The sequence below is a fragment of the Aspergillus novofumigatus genome (genome assembly GCF_002847465.1).
Source record: "Aspergillus novofumigatus IBT 16806 chromosome Unknown P174scaffold_2, whole genome shotgun sequence".
Lineage (NCBI taxonomy): Eukaryota > Fungi > Ascomycota > Eurotiomycetes > Eurotiales > Aspergillaceae > Aspergillus > Aspergillus novofumigatus.
The window spans coordinates 1,646,023-1,669,311 of NW_020194275.1; the positions used below are offsets into that span (position 1 = coordinate 1,646,023).

The window sequence follows — 23,289 nt, forward strand, 5'->3', positions numbered from 1 at the left end:
CAAGGAACAGTCTCATATTGTCATTTATTGCTTGACACTGGGCGGAATGTTACACCGGATTATGCCATCATTCCTTTCAGGAAGAGAGGAGAGTAGTACTAGACTCGTCAGACGAGGATCAAGGATGGATCAACGTGGGAGTATCAGTCAGATAAGTTTCATGTAGGTAGTGTGGCTATCTGGTGATTGTACTCCGTACAGAAAGGGGAGTATTCGTGATGCAGCCTGGATGTGCCTTGTAGATCAATCTGCTACAATGTAGTCAGCACTATGGAAGGGCTCCTTATCGGGAGGCAAATTCAGTCCAGGAGAAATGCGCGATATATTATTCTTTATGATGCATGATAGCTATCAATGTCATCAGCGCATAAGCATCTCTCCAGATTGATCTTTCCAGGTGGGTTTCAGGAGCAATTCAGGAGTAAGTCCCGGACTACGCCGCTCTACCTCTGAGGACGGGCCATCAGCCATGGCCCCTGTTCTTGTGAACTGTTGTAACCTCGCGCCATCAAGGTACATCAATTCTTAACGGACATTTCACAATAGATACTGCTTATAACTGTATTCAAATATTTGGACTCTTCATAGGTGGCATTTGGGAGGTTTCAGAACTACGAGGAAGGTGAGATAGAAAGCAGTAGGAAGCCGTTGCCTTTCTGGACTCACACAGTCTGGACAGGATAGATATCAACTACTTGTGCGCTTGCCGTCTCAACATGCCATTGGCTACATCAGGACCTGTTTACGGGAAATTGTAGACATCGTACAAGCTAAACATGTCTAATTTCGTCACTTTGACCCCAATCCTTCGCATAGCTGGTCATTTAAACAAACACCACTACTCATCACTCGTCGTCTCACTCACTCAGTATCTAGTCCTCCCTTCAGTCACGTTCCAGCTATATCCGAACATTCAGATTTACAATATGAGGATTTCTTCCATTACTCAAGCGAATATGGTTGTGGAACGAGGACATCCAGCTTCGCAATCGATCCAAGCAGTTCAATGTGTCTGAACTCAAGGCTACTGCTACCAGGAGTGTCGGTGCGAAGGCCTGCGTATCTATGTCGAAGACCGCAGAGGGCGGATTTAATAAGGTCTCCCGACTTGTGTTGGATGATAACTCGACGGTGATTGCACGAATACCATATCCTAACGTTGGACGTTCGTGCACGACAACTGCGTCGGAAGTTGCGACCATGGAGTTTGTAAGTCGTCTTCCCCAGAGTAGGAGGCACAGGCTTACCTCTGACCCTTGCAGGCTCGGACTGTCCTTGGAATACCTGTCCCAAAAGTCTTAGCTTGGAGTGGAAAAGCGGATAACCCTGTGGGATCTGAATATATACTTATGGAGGAAGCTACTGGGAGGCAACTTGGTGAGATCTGGGATGATCTGAAGCTTGCTGATACGTCGAAGATTGTGGAGGACATCATTGCTATTGAAAAGAAGCTCCTACCTCTATCGTTTACGCGGTATGTCAAGACATTCCAGATGATGGCCATCTAAGTCTGATAGGAAAGTGTAGTTATGGAAGCCTCTACTTGGTGGTCGATGCGTTTCCGGGCTGCGAAAAGGCTGAAATTGCGAGTGATGCACCACAGTCACAGAGGGAGGAAGTCAAGAGTCGTTTTGTGATAGGACCAGTGTCCAATAACGACTTCTGGGACAAAGAACGGGCACCTTTGGACATCGATCGTGGCCCTTGTGAGAACTAGATATCCGCCTAGTAATGTTATCTTTGCTAAAACCTGTTCACAGGGAAGTGCCCCAAAGATTATCTCAACGCAATAGCCCGGCGAGAGATTGCTTGGATTAGCCGTTATGCTACTGCAGCGACTCCAAAGCCATGATATGACATGTTTATGGTAACAGAGGGCTCCTCGCAAAGCTCTGCTGATGCCCATGTCGAGCTTTACAACAAGTTCATGGATGTTCCGACTGTCTTTTGCCGAATAATAAAGAGCTGAACAGGTCTACCGTCCGGCACTGGGATATACATGCTCCGAATCTACTTGTTAAGGGGAACAAGGTTACTGGAGTTATAGACTGGCAGGATAACTGGGCTGGCCCTCTCTTCACCCAAGCCCGACGTCCGAAATTAGTAGCTTACAATGCAATCATGCTGGAATTGCCCGACCACTACAGGGATATTGAGGACAAAGCCGAGAGAGCTCGGATTCGAGCTCAAGTGGAAAAGTCTATTGTACTCTGGGCATATGAATCCAACACTTAGAGGACAAAATCCAGTCCTCCACGAGATCTTTGAGTTGCCTCACGGGCGGACAAGGAAAGAGACTGCAGTATTTTCTACAAACACATGGGATGGCGATATCTTACCCTTCAGGCAGTGCCTCATCCGTGTTGCGCGGTATGTTTCCCTAGCTATACACTACCTTAGACTCAATGTAGCCAACTATTATACGAACCACAGCCATTGGGACGAGGTGAACGACGAGGTTGCTTGTCCGATTAACTTCAAAAACGAGGAACTGAAAACACAGTATCGAGAGGGCGAAGGTTGGAATGAGCAAGCTGACACTGGAACGCACTGCGAGGGTTTGTGGAGCGTGATGGTTGGACTTCGAATGAGGATTACGAACGTGCACTTGAAACCTTCGCTGAACTTAGAGAGCTTGGATTACGGGATCTAACAGGAGATGAGCGATTGCATTTTGAAAAAGCAAACGCGCTGGGCTGCGAGAAATGCCTCCGGATAGATCATGCTTACCATCCACTTGAATTGATGTTCTATTGCGCCTGATCCACTCATGGCCTACTTGCCATGGGATCTCCTTGAAACGATACTATGTTGGCAGTTTAGACTCAAAATGGCGACATTGTCTTCCAATATCAGAAAATGCTCAGGGCAAAGAGCAATAGACAGGACCCCGACTCTTGAAACCGGGGAAACCCAGCCACTGAGCCAACTCTACTCACAACATATCCTCCGCGCTCAGGAAACCCGGTGACACCGTGACAGGATTGGCGAAACAGCATCTGATAAAGAGAGATTTCCTCTTACAGCAGGCCTCAACTCTATCCACGAGTCCTGTCCGGTCCACAATCTACTGAGACTCGAAGGTCAGAGGACGGTCAGAATCCAGCAAAGTACCCCGGAGCATGGGGAATGGATCCACTAGAGAGTTTCTAAGGTACTCCCTAGATAAACACTAGGTGACTAGATACTTGATCGTCTGCACAACTTCCAGCAATGATCCTACCTAATCAACATTGGAAGATGGCAGGTGATGTATGTCCGCTTACGTATTACCCCATACGGAGATAGAGAGATACAAGTGGGACTGTGTACGAAAGTAAGCACAGTTAAGTTACCTACATTAAGTTTGGACTGGACCTCTTTGGACAAATCACATCATTAAGAGATTACTCCCATTTTTACATTGCCCAATGCCTATCATCCCATGATAATAGGACCGAGGAATTCCAATATCGACTGGGGCGACTCGAAGATCGTGCGGGGTAATCGACAGACCAGTAGTATTTGCAACGGCAGGGTGCTGGATCGCTCACATTTTTGGGGTTGTTAGTGCAGAAAAGAAGGCTGGTATTATCATTATTGTAGATCCTCTTCCGCCACATGGAAGGGAGTTTTTGATCATGCGACGAGTTTCGTAACCGTCAGGAGGTGGAATTCCTGTGTTGCCTCCTCTTGCGCCATGGACATGGTTCACAGGGCAATGACTAGTCGGAAATCATACAATCCATGCCCACCACTATGGGTCCTTATTCTGGCAGGGAAGGTAGACACGCGACCCGAAGATAGTCAGTGTATTTTTTTTTATTTTTGTTTTGCACGGTGACCAGAAATATGGCTGATTTGGAGAAAGGAAACGTTGTCTTTTCTGTATTCTCCGACTTCGACCTAGATGCTATCCTCAGTTCCGTTCAAGGCGCATTCGCTACGGAATACATGCACAAGGTATCTATGTAGGGTAGATCCATGCATTGGGGGAATGTTCTGTCCCACCAGAGCAGCCAACCATACTTGCCCGTAAGTGTTTACAATTATCCGGAAGCGACTCGACTAGGAAGCCTATGTAGGCTAACTTACAAAAGGGAAACCGATGTAATCAGATAGCGTACAGCCCCCGCAGCCCAGGGATGGGCGCTGAATTGGCTCCATCTGGGGTTATTCTTGGTCAGCGCCCAGCCGCGCTGCTAATGGCCATAATGGAACGGATTAGCACTCGTAAACATACGTATCTAAACGCAATGGCAGCTGCTGTGGTGAATAAGCGTTCATCATTCCAGCCACGCATGCAGAATCTGCCAAACCTAACGGTCAATACGAGAAGCTGAGTAGGGAAGAAGATGTGCTGAACCGAAAAAGCACGGTAGCCATCGACGGTAGGTCGGATTACTCCTCTGGTCTCAACTGGCGGTTACGTTATGAGTTGAATCACTTCCCAAACACATATGCCTGGGTCAATCGACGGCAACTGAAACTGCCAGATGCCGACTATGGCGAAGGAGGAGTGGCATGCTTGTCAAACCCCCGGCCAATGTCTGAGGAACAGTCCAGTCTCATAACCACAAGCATAGACGAGGCAGGAGTCCAGCCATCTCGGAAAACCCTAGCAAAAAGGCATGTCCTTGGGGCCGAAGTGAGCAGAGTATCAAAACACCTCGCTAGAAGGAATCTCCAATGAACGACTTGATGCCACCACACTCAACAATCAACTAGAGGCAAGCATCAAGCTCATATTGCCCAATTGGGATTGATTAAATGACTTGAGAAGGTTGCCGGATACGTAGGGAAGCATAGAAAGTGATGGAAAGTCATAGAATCATAAGAGTGCCGTCAGCCAACAGATAAGAGAGCTTCTATTCGTAGTCGCAGGGGAAACAGACCACGAGAAGATGGTGAGGTGTGTTTTGTATGGTTGATCCGGAGGGAGCTTATCGCGTGATGTCAGCAAGGGCGGTTGATCAAGATAATGTCCACGATTGGAACATGGTGATCGGGGAAGCAATCTGAGTAGCTACCAGGTTGGACTAGACTAGACAAGTCTCCTCAACAACACAGAAGGTACTGTGTACCTGCTTATCAGGAGGTATATGTCATGCTCTCCATGATTCGTATGCACCCTCGGCCATTGTCTAGTCTGCCGTGCTGTACACTGTACCTTGTGAGTCCGTCTCAGGGCAACAACAGGAGGTGCATCGTCCAGAAACACGCAACGCCAACTGCAAGGTCAAAAAAAGTCTACACTTTACTCCGTAGAGACACATGCATACAGAAATGAAGCGGTCAAGCTTGGGCTAACGTAGGCTGCAGCTCAAGGGCCATTTACCCTTTCCCGCTCTCTCACCGCCGAGATTGCGTACTTTGATGGAAAGTCAGTCCGTCCATTCCTCTGCCAGCTGTTGCCAGGCATGCGCATCGAGCATGCATGCCAGCCACGGTCAAGCCGTTTTTCTTTGGTCCTTTACTTGACGATGAGTCGAGATTGTTGTCTTCACAGTGACAAGAGCGGTAGCCAGTCGAAAATTACGATTGACTGACCATGCATTGTTCATTCTTCCCTCTTTGATGAATGTGTCAAGTGTCACCCCGCCCGCTGCTGTTGAAATCTGATACTATGGTTTCTCAGGTGTAATTGCTTTTTGAAAACCCCGCAAATTGATACAATTCCATGATTGCATGACTTGTGTTTGAGAATCCCGCGCGCCAAAGGCTGTTCAACGTTGATTGCGCAGATCAGGTATCAGTTGTGCGACACAGGGGGTATTGCTTTGCATAAGCAGTGCTGGGACCATCTGAGCCGGGGCCATTCGCAGGGAAATCTTATCATTACGATCCAGGTACATGTTCCTACATAGTAAGGACTGGCCAACCCATAGATCTTCGCTCGTTTGGCTTTAATTAATGATGATATAATCTAGACAGGTGAAAAATATCCCAATAATATGATGCTAAATGCTGACATCTGTTCCTGAAATGACGTTTCCCATGCTTTGAAAGCCTTTGGTTCTATGAGAGAGTTATGATAATTACCTTATCCTTGACTCCCCAGGCTTTCTCAGGTCTCAGACACTCGAGCCAGGTGATCATTGGCCACTGCCCTATCCGATTTGGTGTGGCGTCATGCAGCTTGAATTTAGTATCAATTCGGCGGCTCTCCATTGGTTCAGATTGCAGTAGCGGCAGTGCATGTAGCCGAAAATGGAGTAGCCTACCGCCACCGTTGCTCCGCCATCGGCGAGGGAATTTACTGGGGGTGGCCCATGATGCATCATTGTCTTCTATCATCCGGTTGACTGGTTCACCACCGAGGGTCTCGCCCAGTATCGACTCCTCTCCCACATCATTGTTCATCCATACTCGTCAGCCCTTGATGGCAAAAGTCATTGCTCAAGATGGAAGCTATGGTGCAATTGCAAATGAAAATAGAAATGCCAACTGGTTATACATTATGGTGTTTTTGAGACTTCAACTACTCATCCTCCCAGGGTAGTTATTTTTTTTATTACTCTAATGAAGCAGGCCCTCTTAAGACCCTGTTTAGTCTCTGGACCTGCAGGAACTTGTTTAGCACCGTTGTCCCCTTTGATTGCTTGGTACCTAATATGTACGATGGACGGAGTATTTCCAGGCCTACCACGGCTGCGGAACTCAGTAACCAAGAATAAAGTCAGAATAATAGGTACCTTATGCTTCTATTAGCTGCTCTACAGCAAGTCTAACAGGCAAACTCTGTTATCTCTAATGCATAAGCGCTGATCCAAGTAGCAAATGTACACCTGGTGATAAACGTAGCAGATTCGCAACTATATCAAACTAATCATGAAAGTCGCAGCCTAATGACTCGGATCCGAATATATGCATAGGGAGCCTACAGAAGACTCGTAGAATCAATTGACAGTGCTGAGGAATGCTTGGAGGATTCTAATTCCTTTCGAGTACCTGGGTGATAATGATTTTAATTACTGGAACGCTACGGACTGATACATCGTCATTGTGGTCAACGGGGAACAACAAATCCATTATCCTTTCTCAACGACTAAAGACTCAATATTGGAGCTAGTGATCTGGATTTTGTTTTCCATAGTTCTAATAATGAGGATATCCGAAATAATAATGGAGACGATAGTGATGATGACGAGGATGGGAAGATTTGCTGTAGTTACCTGTCCATAGGTTGAATCATTCAGGGGGTGTGGGCCCATTTCCGAAAACAGACTCGACCTGCGCCCATCTGCCAGCAATCAGGAAGGGTGGGCCGACCGAAGATCACCCCTTCGCGCGTATTGTCGTTACCTCGTTACCTAAGATACTTTACCTTTCAGTTACCACGAGGGCGACGTATTGGTATGGAGTGTATGACAGCAGATTGGTTCAGATGGAATCCACTAATGGCTCCACCCTTATATTGTCCAGTCACAAGACGTTTCGCGCTCATTCGGCCGCTTTCTGTCCCTCACTGGCCTGTTACCTTACTTCCTGCTCCCCAAAGGTTCCGGGGTGCCGTCTTTGCCTAAGGTAACGGAAGTATTTGCCTGCTTCCCACCCCTCCTCCCTTATTATTACATAACCATACCCGGCCCAACAACCTGACATTATTGCTCATCGCTGGTCTACAGTTTCAGTCATACAGTACCCGCAATCTCCTTATCCATCCTCTCCCCATCCCTATCGCCTCGTCTTCCCTACTGCATACTCCTAGTCCGTCCTGTTCCTTCTCCTCTTCTCTCATCTCTATCTTCCATCCGACGTCTCTTTCCTCCTACTCTTCCTCTTCATCCTCGATTCGAACCCACCTAAGCTTTTAAATCGTCCGTCCGCCATTACGTACATACCTACCTAATTTGCCTCCCGACCGACCGTCTACTCAACTCAACTCATCCTTATCCCGATCAACCACAACTCTCACCAACCTCCTTCTTCTCGACCTCAACTCGTTGCGACTCGACAGTGCTTCTTAATTACCTAAAATCAGATTAGGTCTTTGGTTCTTCTTCTGTTCTGAGCAGGTGCACTTGTCTTGTCTGCTTCGAGCTCCTCTCACCGCTGTATCGCCTCTGGCCTCCAGAACACCAGCTACCGTGACTCATACCGCTAGTCAACCACGGATAAGAAGTCATTTGTGACAAAACCCTCTCTGCGACTTGCAATTCACTCCAGAACCGTGCTACATTGCGACAAATATACTGGGCGTGAGAGTATCGGTTTGATTGAGCGTGAGATCTGCCTCGCTATCTGTCAATCACCGCCAAACCGGGGCCGGGTGCTGATATCTGGTTCTTCGACTTTGTTGAAGACACCTGATAACAGTTGTCCATTGCCTTCTCTGGCCCTTTAATATACCAATTTTCACCTCTGCAAGTTTTGCATTGCACGCCCTCTGGAGCTCATGACTTGTTAATCCTCGGTTTCTGAGTCACACCATCTTTCTCTCCCTTCAGCCTGGTGTTCGAAGGCAGCCTTATAAGTTACGGCACTTGTTTGTTATACTTCGGCATTAAAGTTACGATATCACGCAGCGTTTCTATCGTCTCTCAATTTCTTCTCACCTCATATCTTCTCGTGTCCTTCTGCCGGACATAGCCGTTCACTCGAAACTCGTTCTTTATTCATCCGATTCAACTCATTCTGTGAAACGATATACAGATGAACCAATAACGGTCTTTACTATTTCCTTGCCTCGTCAATCCCTCCCTGGGTACTCTGAACCGCGCTCCGCGCCCACTGTCATCTTTCCCTTTTGTTATCGTCTCCGGTATTTATATGAAAGTCTGAGTCGACAATCGGTGTTTTTCGCTTTTCATCTCTTTCGATTCCTTTCTGTTCCCTTTATTCGTTGGTCCTCTTCGTGGTCAAGGTCTTATTGGCATTGCAGACCTGGTTTTCTTTCTTGATCATATTCTATAGCCTGGTTGCTTTTTTTTTTTTTTGGCTTTCTGTTCTGCATTGGCCTTCCGAGAGGTCTCATACTTCCTGATCGACGTTTCCTCATTTGTCTAAAGAGACTGCTCTCACGGACCGCCACCGATCCTCTCTTCCAACGGACCGTCTACCTTTTTTCAAACGAACGTCCTATCCAAATCATCAGTCATGGATTGCCTGAAGAACAACTTTGTCAAAGGCCAGCTCTTGGATGGTCGTTTTAGGACCGTGGCTCCCTTGAACCATGGATCCTTTGGTATGGTCTTTCTCGCTACAGATACCAAGACCGGTCAAGATGTGGCCATCAAGCGTTTGACCAAGGCACCATCCGATGATTCCTCAGCTCCATTTGCCATTGACGATCGTTTTGAAGAGCTCTATTGTCACAAGCGCCTTGCACACCACCCGAATATCGTGAATCTTATTCACTCATTCGAGACGGAGGCTCATTTGTACCTCGTTCTGGAGTACTGCGCCAACGGCGATCTTTATGAAGCAATTCGGCTCAACCGCGGTCCCTTGGAGACGGAGCATGTTCGCGATTTCATGCTGCAGCTGGTTAGTGCTGTTGAGTTCCTTCACTCGAATGGCATGTACCACCGTGACATCAAACCGGAGAACATCTTCTTGACGCAGGACGGCACAATGAAGCTCGGTGACTTTGGCTTGGCAACTCGTGCTGCTTGGTGTCATGAAGCGTGCGTTGGAAGCGACCGCTACATGGCCCCCGAACAGTACGACCCGGGTGCTAATGGCTATTCGCCTGCCAAGGCTGATATCTGGGCGATTGGCATCTGTTTGCTCAATGTCCTCTTCGCTCGCAATCCCTTTGCAACTCCCACGGAATCGGACATCCTCTTCGCGGATTACGTTCGTGATCGCCAGTCTCTTTTCGACATCTTCACCAACATGTCCCAGGATACTTTTGAGATCCTGAGAATTGCCTTGGCCATCGATCCTGAGAAACGCTCGCTTGCCGGTGTCCGTGATGCCCTGTTGCGGGCAGTTTCCTTCACTACCGACGATGAGGTATTGGACGATTTCTGCACCGACGACCGCGAGGTTGTTCCTGCAAGCGCCAACCGCGAGCCTCTTCGAACCCCCTCGGTTCAAACCGCATCTGCACACCAAGGCGATTCTTTCCCCTGGGCCAAAGCTTTGCAATCCAGCCCGCCACAAGCCATCCGCCAGCTGTCTGCTATCCCCGACAACGAGAGCTACTCCGAAGACCTCTTCCCTGCCTCGGAGACTGCTGGTACTTCCTGGTTCTCCGTTCATCAGGGCACTCCATCTATGGCATCCGTTCTCGACTCCGCCTTGGGTGAATCTTTTAAGTCTACTGCATTCCGCCCGATTGGCCCTAGGTACCCACCTCCTTCGGATCCTGTGCCGATCACAGGTTCTCTTCCGAGCCATGCAGCCAAACCGATACCCTCTCTGTCCATGGTGTTTGGGCGGAACAAGAACGACCAGATTTCGAAGAGCTGGAGTGACCTTTGGGATGAGGATGAGGAATTCGAACATGAGGACGTCGTCTTCCAAGAGAGGCATGATCCGAATTCGCGTAGCTGGAGCCATGAGAGCAGCGGCATGGATGTTCCTACTCCCGCGACTGGGCTTCGTGAGCCCAAGTCGTCCTCGCTTCTCAATGCTCGGTCGTCCGCGCAACAGACGCCTTCCACCAAGCCCGTCGACATTACTGCCAAGTCACCTCTCGCCGATGTTGGTACTCCTGCTGTGAATTCAGCTCCTCGCTTCTCGCAAAGCTCACCCAAGAAGTCGAATCTGGACAAGTGGGCCGCGCTAGGCGACAGAAGAAGAAATTACAAGCCTACAGAAAGATCATTCGGCCAGCCGAAGTCTTCAAACAGCATGAGTTGGCGAAAGGACTGGGGCCTTGGCTCGTCCGGATTCGACTACGGATCCTGGGCCAAGAAAGATAACCTCGCGCATCAGGACCGTCGCCGCCGCCCGTTCCCGGAGAAGGGTAAGCGCCGTGATGCCGTGGAATCCCCAAAGGCCGTCAAACCTTTCACTCCCAGCGGTTACGATGGAAGCATTGACGAAGATCTTGATCTCGTGGGTGGCTGGCACGACCTTCACCTCTAACGTCATCACCATCATTATCGTCCGCAGCATCGTCTTTTACCCTTGTGTCCAATGTCTTTCCGTCCCGTTGTTCCGTCTCAACCATTTTGGAAGAAGAGCAGAGAAAACCTATATACGTCACCTTCTTTGTCTTTCCTTTTTGATTTTCTCTCTTAACACTTACTCGCCTCTCCTATTTTCATTGAAAAACAAAGCGCACTCTCATAGATAGAATTTCTTGTTCGCCTCGTTGGAGTGCGTGGTCATGTCTTGTCTTTTTTCCCTGTATATTATAGCTCGCTCTGGAGTATGCGAGCGGTGGCGGCGAGCGGTTCAAAAAGTGACTCATCAGCAACTGAACCATTGGGATTGTATTCCAAGAAGGGTTGCTCTGTTTGACTTCAACATTATGTGTTCACATACTCTTCAACATCGAAAGGTGCAATTTTTGACGGTTTGGCAATGGCACAGGGGCAAGGAGCGATGATGCATGGCGAGAGTGACGGATGGTTTACGTTCGTCGCCGGCTATTCATCAAATCTTCTGCACGACACTGAAGGAAAAAGCGGGAAAAAGGAAAAGCTTTGCGACTATTGTTCTCTTCCACTTTCTGTCTATTGTTGGTTCCTTCAAAGAGCCAATGCACTGTACTGTATGTAGCTAGCTAGGTGGGACAGCTGATTAGGTAGGCTGTGAAGTGGACAATAATCCCAAGGAATAGTCCTGAATTAACAATTTCTCGTGAATCGTTTCTTCCTCTCATTAATTGCTCTAGTAATTCAGGTTAAAGAAATAAATCCCCCACTGTGCACATAGCTACCTTAGCCTACCTATACTCCATCATCGAGATGACATTCTTGAGGCGGTGACGAGGGTGGAAAAGGCGGTCACAGACTGTTGGACGATTGGGGACACTCGCAGAAAGCCACCTTGACCTGATGCAGGGACGAAATCCTTTGCACGGGCTGCAACTGTGGACACAGTTTCTTTTTCACTCGGACATGTCTAATTAACACTGGTCGTCGCTTTTAGGAAAGCAGTATTCGAAAACCTGCATTGCATGCCTCTTTCTTTGATCTTCTTCCATTCCTTGCGCCAACTGGCCCAAGCAAGCGCGGCCGAATGCACGCGGTAAGCCCATGTACTGATAAGCCCTTCTTTTTCTTACTTTCACTTTATTCTCCGGAGCGCTAACGCCATGATGCATTATACAGACGGCAATGTACACACCACGGATATGATCTAGTCGACTATTTCATGATATCTTCCGACATATCTTTATCAGTGGTGACTTTAGGGTCAAACGTGCTAGCAGAACGTTTAGCGGATAACGGCTTCTGACTCGAGCATACCCTTTTTTCCCTTCTACAGCATCGTGTGCATGATGCTTTGGGGCCGATGTGCGGGCGCATCTCTCGTTCATTTGGCCGCCCTCGCCCTGCTTGCGGCTGGGGAAGCGGCACTGGAGCACTCACAGCCACTATGCCTGGCAAGGGGCTGGCGGGATACTGAGGCCGAGTTTATTCGGTGGCCTGTCTGCATCGAGACCCGCTGGAGTAGGTCAGGCATTACCGTCACTGGGGGACCTTCTGCTATGGTGTCTACTACTTCAGACAATTCGTCGCCGACCAGCACCGCCAGCGCTGCAGCTGAACAACAACAGCCTGGTCAGGAGCAGGAGCTGGATACGGATTCGCCCTCGACAACGCCAAGTTTCTCTCCTTTGAAGATTGGAAGAAGCAGAATCTAGCAAAGGTTGGCCAGTCGGCGGAGAATGTGGGGGGAACCGGCGGAGTGGCGTGGCAGGGAACGAGAGCCGACGACGGCCCACAGGGATCAGCAACGCGCTGGATTCACTGGGAGAAGACGCGGAGATTGAGCTTGATTTTGGTGGGTTCGGCGCTGACGCGCCAGAGGCCGCGCGACCGCCGTCGTTTGGCTCGGGGACGCACGCGGGAGAGAGCGCAGGGTCGGTGGATAGCGGACCTAGTGGAGATGGGAGTGCTCCGTCTCCTGGGGTTATACGGTCAGGCAGCTTGCGCAGGAAAGACGCTGGGACTACGTGCAAGGAGCGCTTCAACTACGCCTCCTTTGACTGCGCTGCTACAGTGCTCAAGACCAACCCCGAGTGTCAGGGATCGTCTTCCGTACTGATCGAAAATAAAGACAGCTACATGCTTAATGAGTGCCGGGCTAAAAATAAGTTTCTGATACTCGAGCTGTGTGACGATATCTTGGTGGACACTGTGGTTCTTGCGAACTACGAGTTCTTCAGTTCCATCTTTCACACCTTCCGGGTTAGCGTCTCGGATCGATACCCGGCAAAACCGGACCAGTGGAGAGAATTGGGGTCTTTGAAGCCAGGAATACTCGTGAAGTCCAAGCGTTCGCGGTGGAGAACCCGTTAATCTGGGCTCGGTATCTGAAGATTGAATTTCTGACACACTACGGAAACGAGTTCTACTGCCCTCTGAGTCTCATTCGCGTCCATGGAACCACTATGCTGGAGGAATACAAGCATGATGGCGAGGCTAGTCGAGTTGACGATGAGATCATTGATGAGGCTTCGGAGCCGGGCCATGCTGTCGCTGACCCGGAGATTGCAAAGCCATCCGGAAATCCGCCTGACGTTGGTGCGCAAACTCGTGAAGGCATGGGCAAAAATGTGCAGGCTGAACTCCAAGATACTTGCCCGAACCCAGCACAAGGGCTGGAGAGGCTTCTGGCGAATTATGCAGATTCCGAGACATGCAGTGCGCAGGCTACACCGGCGATACCTGCTGGCCAGGAAAGAGCTGACACAGCTGCTCAACATGACTCGCCTGCGAGGGACACCACGCCACCGGCACCCGAAGACTCAGTGCCTATTGTGCCCGGTGCAGGTAATGGTACCAAAGACGCACCCGATGCTCGACGAGCTGCTGGACAGTCCGGAGCTGACGGCATCCCTCCTCCCGCTTCCACGGCAACCATGTCTGAGCCTGTGCAGCACGATACCACGTCGGAAGCAGACCAGAAATCTACAGCCTCGTCCCAGGAAGAACAAGTTCCTCCAGTCGACTCAACCAAATTTTCTGCAACTCAACCACCATCACCTAATCCGACTACGCAAGAGTCGTTCTTCAAATCTGTCAACAAGCGGCTGCAAATGCTGGAGTCGAACTCGACTTTGTCGCTTCTGTACATTGAGGAGCAGTCGCGTATTCTGCGTGATGCGTTTAGCAAAGTCGAGAAGCGCCAGCTGTCGAAAACCTCAACCTTTCTGGAAAATCTGAACGTGACTGTTTTGAACGAACTGAGACAGTTCCGCGAACAGTATGATCAGGTTTGGAAGACGGTTGCGTTGGAGTTTGAAACCCAGCGCATCCAATATCACCAGGAGATATACTCCTTGAGTGCGCAGCTGGGTGTCCTGGCAGATGAACTTGTCTTTCAGAAGCGGGTCGCTGTGATTCAAAGCATCATGGTCCTCTTCTGCTTTGGCTTGGTCTTGTTTTCTCGGGGTGCAGTGAGCAGCTATATGGAGTTCCCCAGCGTGCAAAACATGGTGTCTCGATCGTACAGTTTACGATCGTCATCTCCACCATTTAGCTCGCCCTCCATGAGTCCGAGTTCTACCAGGCCGACGTCCTCATATCGAGGTGGCCACAGAAGGAACATTACAGACGACACGCATGACAGTGCGCCGAGCCCCACCATTGCATACTCGCCGCCAACACCAACCTCAGAGACATCAGTACCATTGGAGTCGATAGAGAAACGAGAATCATCGCCATCCCCTGGCGATCTTGAATTGCCAGACATTGAACCTCCTCAGTTCCGGTCGCAGAGCAGCCCTCCCGTCTTGAAGAGCGGCGAAGACAGCGACGACGGGGATTCAGATGCATCTGGATCCACGGAGGCGTGAGCAAACCGCCCACCTATTGGGCCAGCGACACGGCTCGGGAATGCTCGACATGACCTCTAGCGTCATAAGGGGACCCATGTCCGAAAGAGGAACGGCTATCACCCGGGCAATGGGCGGGTACAGAGTTATAAACTGTCTTTGTTGCAGATTTCGGCGGTCCGGAATGCTAATTGCCGCCATTCCTGAGGCGCTGGCTTAGAAACTGAGTTGTCGGGTTCAGCTGAACGCTTATCCGGCTCTTTGTCACCAGGCCTTGCGCGGAATCAACCAAGCGACGTTGACTGGGAACACTCTGGCCTCATGTGACTCCTCTACTTTCTTTATTTTGCCCGGTACTCTGTAAAACAACAGATGGAGCAGTGGATGACTGTTGTATTTTCGTTCTATCTGTGTACGTTCAAGAGTGATGTATAGGGCATGGCGGTTGTACACTTGTACTCGATATCATTGTGTCTATGTTTATATGTATGTTTAGATACCACTATGATTATGATTTGAATGACAGACGATGACCTGCCTGCAATATCGATAATTATTATTTACTTCTTGTCAAGACTTCTGGTTTCTGTGCAGATGATGTCAAGCATAGCAGCGCCGGAGTTCCCAGTGGCAGATGCAGTTGCCATGACAACAATCGACGCGGTTTTTCTTTCTCTGCTTATCCATCACTTCCTTCATCCAAGGTGATTCTTTCATTCTACATATTTTCCTGCCATTGCAATCATCTTCACAATCTATACCCAGGACGGGTTTATAATCTCGTGCTGAAAGCTCTCTGAGATCACAAACAGAAACGCTGAAGTGCACCTGAAAAATCTACACTTTTGTATACAATGGACTCCACACCCACCGCCCCTCTGGCCGACCGGTCAACAAACACCCACCTCGCTGCAAACCAGGACAAAGTGAACGATCTCAAGTCCGCGTCGGCGACTCTGGACTCGACGGAATACCATCGGTCGGTCTTGCAGGGTAAACTGCAGAACGAAGATAAGTGAGTTTTCCCCAGGTGCTTGAGATCAGATTAGTCCTGGAGGGATGCGACGGGCAGAAAACTCTGTCATGGTCATGAATCGTGCATTTTTATTCAGTTGAAAGGGAGATTAGAAGGACATGTCTGACTAGAATTGGTGCCAGAAACCAAGCGAGCTATGTTTCTCCGTCGGATGATATCATGAGTCCCTGCTCGAAGAAGCTGAGTAATCTCAAGGGGAAGCGGTTCAAGAAGTATGTCACCCGCTTGAGTCTGGATATTATCGATTATCCTTTGAATAGAATGCTAACAGACATGCGTACAGCGCTGGAAAGCCTCAGTCGCTCTTCGCCAAGCTGGGCAAGAAGAACTTTGAGCAGAACACGGCGGAACATAACAACAAGAGCATTGGAGATGACAGTACGGCCTAGACATGGTCAATCACTCGATAGTATGCGGAGCAGAGGGCAAGCTGTTGCATATCTCACCTTTTCCCCATGTAGTGCGCTGGTCGCATTGTTGGAGGAAAAAGGGAGCATACATAGCATGACTGCCTCGGTCTCGAGTCCTCTGCTTCGCGCATCTACCATCTTTCGGTAACCATGGGCTGTGCCTGTGTGATTACGATTGGTTGACGTGGTAAGGCTGACACTGTTGTCTTTGGGTTTCTGGGTGCTTTGTTTTCTGGTCTGGGGTTCATACGGAGATTATGTGGGATATTAGAGGAATTGGGAATGGACTTGTGTCTCTTTTTTTGGTCTTCTGTTTTTGTATCGATGATCCATAATGATAGCCTGGAAAAATAATGAAATCATGTCGCTGTCTTTGATACTGACGGTCGGTGTCGGTTATGGCCTCATCTTTGGAAATGTTCGGTAAACCGATCGAACCTCGGATCACCATCCATGCAGCAACCCCTTGGTATCGTAATATCTAATCAGCTATCGGTTGTCAAATAGTCTTTCAGTTCGTCGTTACATTTTGGCTTCCGTCTCCCTCGTCGCACCATGGTTGTCTGACTCTGCAGCCCCCAGACGGTGAGAACAGCGGGCCAGCCGAGGTTCAAAAGGAGTGCTCGGCTGCTTCTCCGCAAACTGCGAGTACTCCGCAATCAGCTCCATCTCGACCCCCGTATGATCCTGTCAGTTTCACACTCTTGCTCAACTTATAATCTTCTATTTCCCCTGCTTATTGTGTCCGGATTTATATTTCCTAGTCCACAGCAGATTGCTAGATTCCCTTCTTTTTTCGTTGATCCACCACATACCCAACATGTCCGCCTCCACAAGAATTCCCCCATCGCTCAGCCCTTTGTGAGCGATCGGGCAAAGAAGGTCCTCGACCTGGTATGTGTCTTTTCACGTTGTAGCCCAGGTACAACTCTGCTAATTTTTTTCCGCTGCATTCAGGTTGAAGAATTCGTTGAGAAAGACTGCATCCCCGCCGATGCTGTTTTCCAGGCCCAGCTCGGCGAAGGCGAGAAGAGATGGCAGACTACCCCGGCTGTGCTAGAGGAGCTCAAGGCCAAAGCCCGCAAGCTGGGCCTGTGGAACATGTTCTTGCCCAAGAACCACTTCTCCCAGGGTGCTGGCTTCAGTAACCTTGAGTATGGTCTGATGGCTGAGTACCTCGGCAAGAGCAAGCTTGCTTCTGAGGTGGGTGACTGGCGTCGGATACTTGCAAACAGTGATGAGTGAGGTGCTGACGGGTGATTTTTCAGGCGACGAATAACTCTGCCCCCGATACCGGTAACATGGAGGTGCTGGCCAAGTATGGCAATGAGGCGCAGAAGAAGCAGTGGCTTGCTCCTCTGCTTGAAGGCAAGATCCGCTCTGCTTTCCTCATGACCGAGCCTGATGTTGCCTCGAGTGATGCCACAAATATTGAGCTGAACATCCGGCGCGAGGGCAATGAGTACGTTCTCAACGGGTCGGTATGTAGAAGTTTCACTCGCTGCTCCCTAGAGCCCACTCATACTGACCAATTGTCGATAGAAATGGTGGTCGTCCGGCGCTGGTGACCCCCGTTGCGCGATCTACCTGGTCATGGGCAAGTCCGACCCGACCAACCCCGACCCTTACCGCCAGCAGTCCGTCATCCTCGTGCCCGCCGGCCTTCCCGGCATCACCGTGCACCGGATGCTGACCGTATACGGATACGATGACGCCCGCACGGCCACGGCCACATCTCCTTCAACAACGTGCGCGTGCCCGTCTCGAACATGGTCCTGGGCGAGGGCCGCGGCTTCGAGATCATCCAGGGCCGCCTGGGCCCCGGCCGCATCCACCACGCGATGCGCACCATCGGCGCCGCCGAAAAGGCCCTCGAGTGGCTCATCGCCCGCGTCAACGACGACCGCAAGAAGACCTTCGGCAAGCCGCTGTCCGCCCACGGCGTCATCCTCGAGTGGATCGCCAAGTCCCGCATCGAGATCGACGCTGCCCGCCTCATCGTCCTCAACGCCGCCATCAAGATCGACCAGGGCGACGCCAAGTCCGCCCTCAAGGAGATCGCCCAGGCCAAGGTCCTCGTCCCCCAGACCGCCCTGACCGTCATCGACCGCGCCGTCCAGGCCTACGGCGCCGCCGGTGTCTGCCAGGATACGCCCCTGGCCAACCTCTGGGCCATGATCCGGACGCTGCGCATCGCCGACGGGCCCGATGAGGTCCACTTGCAGCAGCTTGGAAGACGCGAGAACAAGTCCCGCCAGGACGCCATTGTCGCCAAGCTGAAGTACCAGAAGGAGGAGGCGGAGCGATTGCTGTTGGCTAGTGGATTCCAGAAGCCCAAGAGTCATCTGTGATGAACTGGCGGGGCGTAGATATAAAATAATCGGACAAAATAGTATGGAGGACAATGAGAATGTCTCCTTTCTATATCAATACCAACTCTTTAGTTATTCTTCTACGGAGAGTGCACCATCGTCGTGAACAAGTGAATAGAATCTAACTCCGGTATCTAAAGTCAAATCATGGTACTACTTTTCGCTAGATGATGCAATTCATCTAAGGTATAAAATCATCCCATCCCCTGGTAACCCCCGCCTACCCACCAGAGACATGAGACAGAAACCGAACAATCACAGCAAATGCATCACTCGCCAGCGAGTTGTCATAAACCTTTCAGTAGTCTTCATCTTCCGCTTTCGTGCGCTTGGCCTTGGCCCTCTTCTTGTTGCCCTTGAAGTGCTTCTTCGAGTTGCCGCGCACCTCCGACACGTCCACCCCTCGTTCCAGCGCAACCATCAGTCTCTCCCTGCGGCCGGTCAGCTGCTTTCGAATCTGCTGGCCTTGCTCGGTGTATTGGGCGTTAAAGGGCAGGGTGAGCCGTCCGGCTGAGCCCTTCGCGCCGGGGCCGAAAAAACCCGTGTCGAGATTCCGCGATCGCAACCCCTCGACGGCCTTGCCTTGTTTGGAGGATGAGCCTAGGGACAAGTGTTCTGCGTCCTCGTCGAATTCCTCGCCGTCTGCGTTGGCCTGGGCGGTTCTTGCCAGCATTGCCTGTCGGCGGGCCGGGAGGTGGGCGGTGTCGTACAGTTCGCGGTTGTACTCGAGCGGGTCGATGGGCTCTTCACCGTCTGGGACGGGGGGAGGGTGGCAGAAGAGGAGTTTACCATTGACGTAGTCCTTCAACACGTAACGGGCCGCGCGCGACTCGTCGGGCTGACCTTGACCGCTGGTAGCGAAACCACGAGCTCTGGCGTAGGCTCGCAGGAGATCATGGGCATTGGGGATGCCCGTGCCGCCTTCTTCCAGCGGCCGAGTGTTGATTTTCACGCCGTAGACATCCTCCAGGAAGTGCTTGGGAATACGGTGCGCAACCAGACCAGCTGGACCAGTGAATTCGCGCTGCTGATCGATGGGGAGGACACCATTCACCACCAGTTCGGCCTTGGTTGTAGCGAAGTTGGGGAAGACCAAACCGGGGCAATCGCAGAGCATGATCTCTGGCGACAGGTAGAGTGTCTGGAAGTGTTTCGTCTTTCCAGGTGTAGCGGAGACAGACACCTTCTTCGCTCCGAGGAGGGCATTGATGGTACTGGACTTGCCGACGTTGGGGTAACCGACCAGACCGATTGTTGTCTTCTGCTTGCGCTGTCCCTCGCCATTGTCACTATCCGGAAGTGTGTCCGGAGTGTTGGACAGGAAGAGTTCTTCCAGCTCGTCCACATCGAGAATATCCGTCCTCCGAGGTTTGCGGTATTCGGGAAGCTCGAGTCCTCCATCGTGCTCGGGTTGACCATGTCCTTCAACTGATGCATCCTTGGCATCTTGTTGATCATTGATGTTCATCGAGCTTGTCGCATTGGCGAGATTCTCAGTGTCCTCTTCTTCACTCTCACTGCCTGATTCTTCTTCCAGAAGCCGGGCCTCGTTCAGCTCCTTGGCCAGATGAGCCGAGAAAAATCGAAAGTTGATATTGTTGCGCTCAAAGTAATCGGCCCACATCTCTCGTTGTTTCTCAGTGAGCATATCCGCCTTGTTGACAAGTAAAAGGTTCTGCTTCTTGGGGTCGATCTCCTTCACATAGTTCTCGAGATCCTCCGAGCGAAACATCAATGGATTCCGAGCATCAACAATTTGTACAACCACATCCGAACGTTCAATGACACGCCACAGCTGGCGCCAGACCTCCAAGTTCCGCTCAAAGGGTGTCATCAGAAGATCGTTGTTCTCCTGAAGCTCCGCAAGACCTCTTCGCCACTCCAGAAAACTCTCCCTTTCCATCGTCTCCAGCTGATCCCTGGTCGTCGTGGAATCCCATTTCGGTCTTCTCGGCACAGTCAACTTCCCCTTATTCTGTTGATGCTTCTTCCTAGCCGACTTCTCCTCTGACGCGGAAAGAAGGTAAGGGTTCTTTTGATCCGAGTGAATGATCTTGATATTGCTCATCTTCTCTGCAGTGAAGTCGGTGCCCGCCAGCTCGGCGGTGCTGAGAAATTCATCGAGGGCGGCCTGCTCCGTGATACTGCGCATCTTCACCCACGACGCTTCTTTAGAAGCATTGGTAATATAGGTACTGCCATCCTGCGCGGTACGAGTAATAGCAGAATTATGCGATACTTTCTTCTGGCTCGATGCTTTGCCCTTGCCAAACCGATCCTTCATGAGGGTGTTTCCCAACCCGACGGAATTTTTGGATTTTGCGAGAACCATGGTGGCGATGTGTGCAGCTCAATCCGCTGACTTCCACCACTATTAGAATGAAATTCTTTCCCTTGTAGAAATAGAGAGAGATCGTATCCAAAGGGAAAGAAAAGTGTTAATGTTCGGAGGAAAATGGGAATGAGAGAAAAGTGGTATTATTAATGTTGGTTGAAGATTTCCAGAAAGAAAAGAAAAGCCCCGCGCGGATAAGATAAGATGCTGAGTCATCCAGCATCGAGGACCGTTGGGACAAACAAGAACAATTGCTGAAGAAAAAGGGAAAAGGGAAATTCAGGACTAGAATGCCTGTTGCTCAACCTACTACTCTTTCACACTTGCCAAGTAGCCTTTGACTCTCAGACTTCAAACTGTAGTGGTGACAGTGATGTTTCTGCCCAAGGCATGAATCTGGTGATAAGGGAGCACGTGACTCGATAACATCCCACTATCGCGAAATTTTGATTTTTTGATCTCCGAAAGAGACTTGGAAAGAGAGAGACAGAGCAGATTAGACAGTCAAGATTTTAGGGCATCGATAATAACAGACCAACAAGATGCCTCCTCGCAAGCAGTGGATGTACGTTGACGGATCCGTTCCATGATGCTCGCCGGCTACGAGACTAATTCCAGAGCACAGTGATAAGAAAAATGCCACCACATACCAGCTCTTTCACCGATCTCAAAATGATCCTTTAATTCACGACCCTGAAGCCGACGATCGTATCCTGCATCCTGTGTCTGGGCCGTCGCTTCCAATCTCAGAAGGCAAGAAGCGCAGCAAAAATCTTTCGGATCTGAGCAGCGAGTTCGGATCAGACTCCGTTCGGCACAATGAGGGTGAAGCTGCGACTTATGGCATCTACTTCGATGACACGAAATATGACTACATGCAGCACTTGCGAGAGCTGGGAACAGGTGGCGGTGAGTCGTACTTTGTGGAGGCTACGAGCAAGGGAAAGAGCAAGGCCAAGGGGATGAAGCTGGAAGATGCCCTGAAGCAACAAATGACTCTGGATGATACGAGGAGCGAGTTTGGCGCCGGCAGTGTCTACGGATCTGAATATACTTCGGACCTGCGCTCGACCACTTCCTCATACTCTCGCAAACCGACATACCAGGACCAACAGGATGTCCCCGATGCGATTGCAGGTTTCAAGCCTGACATGGATCCCCGTCTTCGTGAAGTGCTCGAGGCGCTTGAGGACGAAGAATATGTCGATCCGGATGATGAGGAGGATGTGTTTGGCAAGTTGACCGACCATGCGGAGGAGCTGGATCCAGGCGAGTGGGAGGACGCACTGTTTGACGAAGAAGACGTAGACGACGGCTGGGAGTCTGATGCGACAGAAAAAGCACCCGTGCAGATGAACACTACAGAGGCCAAAGCGGACCAGGGCGGTGTTCCTCTTCCTCCAAGATCAGACGACCAGGAGCCTGGAGAGCTGCCAAGCCACGACGCACCCGCCCCAGACATGGACCCTGAGGGCCAGGGGTGGATGCGTGAGTTCGCCAAGTTCAAGAAGGACGCCAAAGTGAAAGCCGCACCAGTAGCGCCGCCAAGTATCGTTCCTTCGGAGCAGCGCAGCACTCTCGCTTCCACCATCTTCACCGTCGGGGCACGCCGATTCGCAAAAAGAAGCGTAAGGGCGCTCTCACCAACCCCTCCGCGTACTCTATGACATCGTCTGCCCTGGCCCGTACCGAAGGCCACCGACTCCTTGACGACCGATTCGACAGGATAGAGGCGCTCTATGCCCTCGACGAGGAAGGCGAGGAGTACGACGATAACATGTCCATGGTCAGTGGTATGACTGGCATGACTGGTATGACCGGAATGACTGGCATCTCCACCGCTTCATCGCAGGCACCCAGCCTCATTGACGCCAACGGGCGCGAGGTAGCCCCGCGACACAACTTCAATGAGGTCATGGACGACTTCCTTGCCGGGTGGGATGATAAGACGAGCGCCCAGGCGAAGCGTAAGGGCGCCAAGGCTAAGAGAGGCAAAAACGGCAACGAGGCCATTGGAATCAAGATGTTGGAGGAGATCCGACAAGGTCTTGGGCCCGCCAGGGTGCCAGGAAAAGTCTCTGGCCGGGCATAATTTTCCTTCAACGAACTGCGACGATGCATCTTCATTTTCTCCAGCTAAAAGCTTTGGCATTGGGCGTTTCGGGTTCATTTTTAGCATATCCACACGTTATTTCATGAATGAAGTATGATGCGTTTTCTTTGCATCTAATAGTCGTCTATATTAGACGCAG

At 50.6% G+C, this 23,289-nt stretch overlaps 8 protein-coding genes across 8 annotated transcripts; 6 read left to right on the forward strand and 2 right to left on the reverse strand.

Moving 5' to 3' along the window:
- Positions 1-469: 469 nt before the first annotated feature.
- P174DRAFT_428356 (uncharacterized protein) lies at positions 470-2,653 on the forward strand (the record flags this gene model as incomplete). The annotated part of the gene is made up of 8 exons (XM_024825506.1): positions 470-513; positions 589-622; positions 952-1,209; positions 1,263-1,474; positions 1,528-1,706; positions 1,913-2,198; positions 2,236-2,370; positions 2,434-2,653. The coding sequence occupies 8 exons, from the start codon at positions 470-472 to the stop codon at positions 2,651-2,653; spliced, it is 1,368 nt and encodes a 455-aa protein (XP_024685436.1).
- Positions 2,654-6,543: 3,890 nt separating this feature from the next.
- P174DRAFT_438666 (uncharacterized protein) lies at positions 6,544-7,335 on the reverse strand. Its single transcript, XM_024826596.1, has one exon. The coding sequence runs from the start codon at positions 7,191-7,193 to the stop codon at positions 7,011-7,013; it is 183 nt and encodes a 60-aa protein (XP_024685437.1). The 5' UTR covers positions 7,194-7,335; the 3' UTR covers positions 6,544-7,010.
- A 1,743-nt stretch (positions 7,336-9,078) lies between these two features.
- Positions 9,079-11,019, forward strand: P174DRAFT_365037 (putative serine/threonine protein kinase; the record flags this gene model as incomplete). Its single annotated transcript, XM_024822035.1, has 1 exon — positions 9,079-11,019. The coding sequence occupies one exon, from the start codon at positions 9,079-9,081 to the stop codon at positions 11,017-11,019; it is 1,941 nt and encodes a 646-aa protein (XP_024685438.1).
- A 1,363-nt stretch (positions 11,020-12,382) lies between these two features.
- P174DRAFT_417848 (Sad1/UNC domain protein) lies at positions 12,383-14,905 on the forward strand (the record flags this gene model as incomplete). Its single annotated transcript, XM_024824638.1, has 3 exons — positions 12,383-12,710; positions 12,832-13,272; positions 13,335-14,905. The coding sequence occupies 3 exons, from the start codon at positions 12,383-12,385 to the stop codon at positions 14,903-14,905; spliced, it is 2,340 nt and encodes a 779-aa protein (XP_024685439.1).
- Positions 14,906-15,587: 682 nt separating this feature from the next.
- Positions 15,588-16,704, forward strand: P174DRAFT_438669 (Spo12 family protein). The gene is made up of 3 exons (XM_024826597.1): positions 15,588-15,899; positions 16,043-16,132; positions 16,204-16,704. Exons 1-3 carry the CDS (start codon positions 15,739-15,741, stop codon positions 16,307-16,309), a joined length of 357 nt encoding a protein of 118 aa, XP_024685440.1. The 5' UTR covers positions 15,588-15,738; the 3' UTR covers positions 16,310-16,704.
- A 307-nt stretch (positions 16,705-17,011) lies between these two features.
- On the forward strand, positions 17,012-18,836 carry P174DRAFT_438671 (acyl-CoA dehydrogenase family protein; the record flags this gene model as incomplete). The annotated part of the gene is made up of 5 exons (XM_024826598.1): positions 17,012-17,224; positions 17,288-17,533; positions 17,599-17,811; positions 17,873-18,025; positions 18,115-18,836. The coding sequence occupies 5 exons, from the start codon at positions 17,012-17,014 to the stop codon at positions 18,679-18,681; spliced, it is 1,392 nt and encodes a 463-aa protein (XP_024685441.1). The 3' UTR covers positions 18,682-18,836.
- On the reverse strand, positions 18,802-21,187 carry P174DRAFT_384430 (ribosome biogenesis GTPase LSG1). Its single transcript, XM_024823207.1, has one exon. The coding sequence runs from the start codon at positions 21,032-21,034 to the stop codon at positions 19,001-19,003; it is 2,034 nt and encodes a 677-aa protein (XP_024685442.1). The 5' UTR covers positions 21,035-21,187; the 3' UTR covers positions 18,802-19,000.
- Positions 21,188-21,332: 145 nt separating this feature from the next.
- Positions 21,333-23,256, forward strand: P174DRAFT_438672 (ribosome biogenesis protein LTV1). Its single transcript, XM_024826599.1, has 3 exons — positions 21,333-21,602; positions 21,663-22,635; positions 22,662-23,256. Exons 1-3 carry the CDS (start codon positions 21,580-21,582, stop codon positions 23,127-23,129), a joined length of 1,464 nt encoding a protein of 487 aa, XP_024685443.1. The 5' UTR covers positions 21,333-21,579; the 3' UTR covers positions 23,130-23,256.
- The last annotated feature ends 33 nt before the right edge of the window (positions 23,257-23,289 follow it).

Coding starts and splice junctions, on each gene's coding strand:
- P174DRAFT_438666 (XM_024826596.1), bottom strand. CDS start 7,193: ATGGGCCCACACCCCCTGAATGATTCAACCTATGGACAGGTAACTACA.
- P174DRAFT_438669 (XM_024826597.1), top strand. CDS start 15,739: ATGGACTCCACACCCACCGCCCCTCTGGCCGACCGGTCAACAAACACC. Junction 15,900..16,042: donor AAACTGCAGAACGAAGATAA/GTGAGTTTTCCC, acceptor AATTGGTGCCAG/AAACCAAGCGAGCTATGTTT. Junction 16,133..16,203: donor AAGGGGAAGCGGTTCAAGAA/GTATGTCACCCG, acceptor ACATGCGTACAG/CGCTGGAAAGCCTCAGTCGC.
- P174DRAFT_384430 (XM_024823207.1), bottom strand. CDS start 21,034: ATGGTTCTCGCAAAATCCAAAAATTCCGTCGGGTTGGGAAACACCCTC.
- P174DRAFT_438672 (XM_024826599.1), top strand. CDS start 21,580: ATGCCTCCTCGCAAGCAGTGGAT. Junction 21,603..21,662: donor CCTCCTCGCAAGCAGTGGAT/GTACGTTGACGG, acceptor TCCAGAGCACAG/TGATAAGAAAAATGCCACCA. Junction 22,636..22,661: donor TCGCTTCCACCATCTTCACC/GTCGGGGCACGC, acceptor ATTCGCAAAAAG/AAGCGTAAGGGCGCTCTCAC.